The sequence below is a fragment of the Engraulis encrasicolus genome, chromosome 22, assembly GCF_034702125.1.
Source record: "Engraulis encrasicolus isolate BLACKSEA-1 chromosome 22, IST_EnEncr_1.0, whole genome shotgun sequence".
Lineage (NCBI taxonomy): Eukaryota > Metazoa > Chordata > Actinopteri > Clupeiformes > Engraulidae > Engraulis > Engraulis encrasicolus.
Genome location: NC_085878.1, coordinates 2,641,910 through 2,649,409, shown reverse-complemented (window position 1 = coordinate 2,649,409; position 7,500 = coordinate 2,641,910). Strand labels below are relative to the sequence as shown.

General features: G+C 46.2%; 1 protein-coding gene across 1 annotated transcript in view; it reads right to left on the bottom strand.

Annotated features, from left to right (window-relative positions):
* Nucleotides 1–7,500, bottom strand: part of trpm7 (transient receptor potential cation channel, subfamily M, member 7) — a 77,492-nt gene that overhangs the window by 67,274 nt on the left and 2,718 nt on the right. The window contains exons 3-5 of the mRNA XM_063188388.1: nucleotides 7,354–7,392; nucleotides 4,160–4,358; nucleotides 668–881 (exon numbers count right to left, since the gene is read on the bottom strand). Of these exons, the coding sequence (XP_063044458.1) occupies nucleotides 668–881; nucleotides 4,160–4,358; nucleotides 7,354–7,392 (452 nt within the window). The remainder of the gene's footprint in view (nucleotides 1–667; nucleotides 882–4,159; nucleotides 4,359–7,353; nucleotides 7,393–7,500) is intronic.

The window sequence follows — 7,500 nt, the reverse complement described above, 5'->3', positions numbered from 1 at the left end:
GGAGGGGAGGGGAGCGGGGAGGGGAGGAGCGGGGAGGAGAGGAGATGGGAGGGGAGGGGATGGGAGGGGATGGGATGGGAGGGGAGGGGAAGGGAGGGGAGGGGAGGAGAGGGGAGGAGCTGGGGGGGAGGGGAGGGGAGGAGAGGAGAGGAGAGGGGAGGAGAGGGGATGGGAGGCCCGTGAGGGGCACTGATGGGTGCTGAAAATTTTCGCCCAAGTTTTAAATGCTGCTCTCTTTGATACATTCGTTTACCAACACGGGCTCAGCACAGACATGTTGGGTAAATTATTATTTTGGTCAGTCCTGCTGATTTGCACTATTGTGCAAGATACAGCTGAGAGGGGGCAGTGCTTCGTTGCCATTGTGGGCGCATCAGTCTGTTCTATTTTTTAATATACTGTATGGGAGGGCGTTGGCAGGCTGAGGATGAGGTCAAGGGGGGCGTTGGCAGGCTGAGGATGAGGTCAAGGGGGAATTTGTTCAGGGCTGCATTTCTCGAAACCATAGTTGCTAACTACATTAGCTACGTTGTTGTTTGCAATGCAATTTCCCATTGCCAACTACCGAAGTTGCTAACTGGCTAAGAACTACGCTTTCGAGAAACGCACCCCAGAAGAGGTTGCGAAGCACTGTGCTCGGATCGGATATCTGAGGGAATGTCCTTGCCTGTGTTGACGCCGCCAGTGAGGATCCAGGCGCCGGTGGTGACGGCTGCTTTGATCAGGCCCTTGCCCACCACCTGCTTGATGCGCGGGTGCAGCTCGAAGTTCTGGACGCCCCCGTGGACAGAGATGAGGATCTTGGGCAGCTCCATCTGCCATTCCTTCAGCATCAGGCGCAGCACCGACTCCGGCTTCGAATCGTAGGACATTCGACAGTACTGCGTAGAGAGGGTGGGGAAAAAAGACATCAAAAGGACAATGAATGGCAAATAGGGATGCAAACGATTAATTGATGAATCGACTTTAATCGATCAATGTGTTAATCGATTAAACAATATTAATTGCAATTAATCGACAATTCAACTGACAAGAGACCCAGGTGAAATGGGCATGTGAAGAGTGTGTGTGAAGAGGGGTGTGAATAGTGGGAATATTTAAATCACCTTTGGATTAAAGAATTGAAATAGAATTAATTTAAATGTGGCATTTTATCTCAATTTTCATTTAAATTTTCTAGATTTAGATTTTTAGATTTAGCTTTTTCCAGAAACATTGAGATTTCGGGGGGAAAACGCTGCTGATCAATTAATCGTAAGTCGATCGATAAGGCTATCAACTAATGATTAATGAATTAATCGATAAGTTGCATCCCTAATGGCAAATTTCATAATCATTCCTTCCAAGGGGACTCCACTGGCCTCGGCCATGGTTCAAATGGCTATGGCACTGACTATAGTGCCGGAGAGCAGGTTTCGATTCTGGCTCAGGGTCGTTTCCTGATCCTTCCCCGTCTCTGCCTCCCACTGCTATGTCCAATAGAGGCAAGAAAAGCCGCAAATAAAAAAAATATGTAATAAAGGACTGCAATTGTCTATAGTAGGATGCAGCTGCACCACCTAATGAGATGTGTTCTTACTTCCAAACAATGCTGGAAAATGTAACTATACCACCATGAATGTAGACTTCCGGCCACTCAAGTCAAAACCTAAAAGCAAGCCTATGAGAGTGTAGTGTAGTGCACAATGTACAAATGATGGTGATCTCACTGCTCCAAATCAGTGCTCATCAATTTAGCAGCAGTGGTGCACCACTACTTAATGTAGAAGAGGGGAAAACGCCACATTCATCTGACCACAACAATTAATTGGTTTTGCCCTAGTGAAATGGCCCCCCGAGAGGTATCTTGGCTTTAGATAGCAAAATCTCTGCCATGAACTTGATCTAATCATTCTCTGCTCCAGTTGACCCCGAAGAGCACACAGATTAGCTGATAAGTGAAATCAACAGTTTTGAGTGCACAGCCTGAAGAAAACGCCACATTTTTTTGTTTTACTCTGAGACAAGGACCTCCACCTCAGCCTACATACATGGACTCACTGATTAAATGAATGGGAGAGGGGGTGGGGGGTAACTCAAGATAACGTCCCCGTCCCATAGACAAAAATATGCTGATCACTCGCTGGTCTCACTGTGGTGTGACCGATTCAGTAGGTTTGTGGGTGTGCTCTGACTGCCATGCCATCTGGCCTGGCTCTCGTTTAGAGATCAGAGCACTCATTTGGTTCACCCTGGAGACCCCGGTTCAAAGCCAGATGGGGCATCTCTCCTGCCTTCACTACATGCACCACGGCTCACAACACGCACAGTGTCCTAACAATGTCCCATAGACAGACACGATAGACCTCACACACCTCTCTCTGAGGCAAGACGCAAGAGTGGGGATACACTAGTGGTGTGGATCGGCACTGCCCTCACGATCCGATTCGATCACGATTCGGGAGGTAGTAGATCCGATTCGATTCGATTCTATTAGATCCAATCCGATTCGATTCAATTCTACAATGCATTGCAATGCATTACATTTCTACTGAACGCAAAGCAAATGTTCAGCCATGATGAGGAAATACAAGTAGTCAGATACTGAGCAACAATTTATTGGCTGTTTTCTGTATCAGTCTGTATCAGTCTTGCAATGTTTTGAAGTGTTTTTATTTAATTTAACATTCATTTGCTCCCGAAATATCCATGGAAGTAATTGAAACTTAAAAAAATTGCCGGATTGATTCTGGAACTTGCCGGATCTGGATCTGGATCGTCCATGCCCCGGATCGATTAGGATCGCCGAATCGATCATTGTTGACACCACTAGGATACACCAACACAACAATTCCCCATAAACAGACAGACTTCTCTCTCTCTCTCTCTCTCTCTCTCTCTCTCTCTCTCTCTCTCTCTCTCTCTCTCTCTCTCTCTCTCTCTCTCTCTCTCTCTCTCTCTCTCTCTCTCTCTCTCTCTCTCTCTCTCTCTCTCTCTCTCTCTCTCTCTCTCTCTCTCTCTCTCTCTCTGCTGCGCCAGATGGCAACCGTCATACAGGTTGTTTGAATTTATTGTTTAATGTCTGATACTGTGCAAAAATAGAGGGTCCAACTCAAAAGCTAACCTTTTCGTGCTTCGCTGACGGTCCATCTCCATGGAGAAAACAAAGTTTCACACTCTGTCAGCCGAGGCATAACAACTCTTGCGGGCCTACTGCCCACTCAATATCCCGATAGCAAATGAGAAAATGACCTTTACATTATGCTTTTGCAATGCGTCGAAGTCAAAGTACTCCGAATGTGTTACTACGCCTTTCATTTGTGCCATTTCTTTATCTAGGTAAGAAATTGCCATGTTTCATTTTGTGCAACAACGTTTGGATCAGTTTACTAGTCGTGCAGGGATGTTTAAATAGGGAACAATTTGGTCACTTCTAACTTAAGGCACCGAATGCGTCCGTCGGCAAAGCTGAGCCAAGCTCATGCTAACGAGTTTGGGCCACGCATGCTGCTGACTGGGGGCAGGTCTGAAGACGAGGCAGGTCGGGAGGAGCTCATCTCAGGTCAGAGAAGAACACACTTCATTACTGAAACAAGGTGAACTGTTCCTTTAAAGTGATACTATCCCACTTTTGGAAATAGACTCATATCACACCTGCCCTTGAGTTAAATAATTGGGTTATACCTTTCTCTTGTACTTTCAACTGGCGGCTAACTGGTCTCATAGGACTTCATGTTAACTGCTAGCTTGGATGTAAAATTTGCACTGCCTTACTCAGAGAACGGCAGGAAGTACAGGAGAAAGGAAAAACTCAATTATTTAACTAAAGGGGAGGTGTAATATGAGCTTATTTTGAGAAATGGGACAGTATCACTTTAAAGTCCATGTCCTAAACCATTGGGCCACGGCTGACCCCTTCTCTTCTGTCTCCCCAGAGAGAGTAGAGAGAGAGAGAGAGGTTCCATTGGCCCATTATTTCCGGGTTCTATTATTGCAAGGGGGGGAGGGGGGGGGCAGACCTAGGCATACCTAAGGACTGTTCTATTCAATGTTAGGAGTATTATGACACGCCCCTTTAGGCAGACCGGAACCTGGTCACGTTAGGTGCCCATAGCAACCTATTACATTGGCATATCTCTATATACTTAAAGAATCTCTGGTCTCCCCGTCCGTCTCTCACCTTGGCCCTGTAGGAGTGCGATCCTCCCTGGAAGTTGATGATGCCATAGGAGTCTGTGGGGCTCTCCTCCGTGTGCTTCTCCACCGACCACTCCTCCAGCTCCGGCATCTCATTCTCACCCAACTTCACGTCCGAGTACTTCATGGCCAGGCTGGCGGTAAAGCCCGCATGCTGCCTGACCAGCCGCCCACAGCAGCACCTGTGGAATCAATGCACACCAAGTGGAGAAAAATGAAGAAAAAAAACTCTAACGTGTGGTGACAAAATGTGTCAAAAAGTGAAAGGTGTGTGCACATTCCAGAAATGCTAATTTGAGCAAATTTAAGGGCAGTCATGGGTAAGCGGTTAGGGCTTCAGACCTGTAGCCCAAAGGTTGCCGGTTTGACTCTCGACCCGCCAGGTTGGTGGGGGGAGTAATTAACCAGTGCGTGCTCTCCCCCTATGCTCCTCCATGACTGAGGTACCCTGAGCATGGTATCGTCCCGCCGCACTGCTCCCTTTCGGATGCCATTGAGGCTGCCCCCTTGCACGGGTGAGGCATAAATGCTATTTTGTTGTGTGCAGTGTGCGGTGTGTTGTGGAGTACTGTGTCACAATGACAATGGGAGTTGGAGTTCCCCAGTTGGCCAAAATTGCCACGGATGCAGAGTGTAAAACAACGCAAAGGGGAAAAAGAGGAGGAATATTTGCACACCACACCAAGGTGACACCTGACGCAGACCTTGCAGGTCGAAAGGTTGTGCCATTGTTTCACACATTAAAGAAGGACAAGTGAACTTTTTGTGGTGTGCGAATATTCCTTCCCTTTTTCTCCTGGCAGCAAAAGTGTGCCGTGCATTATGCTTCTGAAGCACATAAAACTATGCACTAAATTGCATTTAAACGCTAAAACCCTCATCTGTCATTAGAATGTGTTAATTCATCTCAATAATAATAATAATTTTAATAAAGCTGTCTCAAATCTCATGAGCCTGAATGTTGCGTAATGCAGCTCCAGGCGCCAGGGCCAATGTTGCACAATGCAACATCTGGCATCAATGGGTTAAAGAACTACAAACTCAGGCTTGTGTGACATGTCCCATGTGTCCCACACTTTTTGAACGGAACATCCCACTTTTTGCGTTAGACGACTGCAGGGTTCCCACTTTAATTCAGATATAAAATTCCATGATTTTCCATGATTTTCCATACCCAAAAAAGAGAATTTCCATGACCATTTCGGTAAAAAGAAATTATGTTAAAAAGTTTTTTAAACTGTAAAAACTGAAGATTATCTTCACCCCTAGAGCCAACGCCGAGCCACCGCCAGACTTCAGTGGGCTCATTGAATTCTAAAATACTGCACATTACAGCGCAAAACTTATCTGGCGAAGCGTTGTAGTATAACCAGTAAGAAACAATGTTATAATACAATGTTACCAAACAAAAAGGTTTTTGCTTTTACTCAACAGTTAAGAAAATCCCATGATATTCCATGTCTGTGCATGCAAAATTGTAAAATTTCATGACTTTCCAGGACTGGAAAAGCATTTATGAAATTCAATGATATTCCAAAAATTCCATGACCCGTGGAAACCCTGCGACTTTTAGAGAGTGTCATCACCATTGACATCTACATTCTACATTAACTTGTTCAGACAACATTCCTAACTGGCAGTACAACTACTGTAAATTTGGAGATTGTTAGAAGACTAGAAGAGCTGCTAAACGGATTCAAGTGTCTCAACTGCAGAACAATGATCCCATCCTGTTTATAGCACGTCTCCTGTGTAAAACATGTCATCATAATAACAACACGTTCATAAATGTTTAAACAAGAACTTCAGTGGAACTAACAGTTCATTTGTATTTCCATTTATTGTTTCAAAGTGACTCTGTGTGGTGTTAATAGGCGTACACCAGCAGACGCCTGGCCTGCCTCCCTGAGACCGGTGGTCAGTGTCAGTGGCGGTTCTATCCATTTGAGGGCCCTATGCGAAATAAAGACATGGGGCCCTCGTTAATTACTTTTTCTGGTATTTACCATGGTGTGGCTGACTGTTGGGGCCCTTATGGACAGCAGATTTTAGTGGGGCCTGTGGCAATTGCCTATTCTGCTTATGGGTAAAACCGTCTCTGTTCAGTGTTATCAGCAGAGAGTGGCGGGGCCCCGGGTGAATCCTTTGTTCCAGTAAAACGGCCCCGGCCCCCCTGGCCCCCCCGGCCCCGGCTCCCTCCACATCAAGACAGTATTTTCCAACTCACACCCTCATGCATGAAGTATGCGCCAGAAAAAAAAAGAAAAAAGAAAAAAAAAAGGCCAAGCCCCATCCCCACTTTCATGCCTTTGAATAACAGTGGGAACACGATTACATCCTGGCTCTTGGAAGGCCAGAAACTAATTGCTTCCTGTTAGAGGGTGTGCTGCTGCTGCTGCTACTGCTGCTACTGCTGCTGCTGCTGCTGCTGCTGCTGCTGCTGCTGCTGCTACTGCAGCTAGCTGCGCGGTGTGGAGTAGTGGAGACCCTGCCTACCAGAGATTCTTTAAGTATAGAGATATGCCAACATAATAGGTTTCTATGGGCACCTAACATGACCAGGTTCCGGTCTGCCTAAAGGGGCGTGTCATAATGCTCCTAGCATTGAATAGAACAGTCCTCAGGTCTGCCTAGGTCTGCCTAAAGGGGGATTCTCCCCCCAATAATAGAACCCGGAAACAATGGGCCAATGGAACCTCTCTCTCTCTACTCTCTCTGGTGCCTACTGCAGCTAGCGCCGGGCCGGGGCTCTGACGCCAAAACTCATGTTGATAAAGAGGTCAGCGCGGCAACTGGAACTGCTAATCTCACGTTGATAACAATGACAGCCAAGAGCACAGAGAGCCAAACCAATCCTGGTGGTGCCTGAGGCCTCTGTACGTGTGTGTGTGTGTTCGTGTGTGTACGTGTGTGTGTGTACGTGTGTGTGTGTGTGTGTGTGTGTGTGTGTGTGTGTGTGTGTGTGTGTGTGTGTGTGTGCGCGCTCTCTTGAATAGGTAAATAAAACACTCCACCCCGACCCGACTAAAGTGAGAGTGTACTTCACCATCAATGGCATTTCACACAGATACCAAATGTGCAATTGGCATTAAACCAAATCATGCAAACATACAAACCCACACACAGTTTGTTTCATAATAACTCACAAACTCTGAACATGAATATCTTCCTCCTTACCTCACGAGCTGCTGGCAGACCTGACATCCTGGAAGACATCTACACAAACACAGAAAAAAGCAAACAGAGGTTACACTTTATTCATTTCAATGTCCATGTAACACTAATTTGGTACACATGATTTAAGAAGGTATGTCACAACATGAA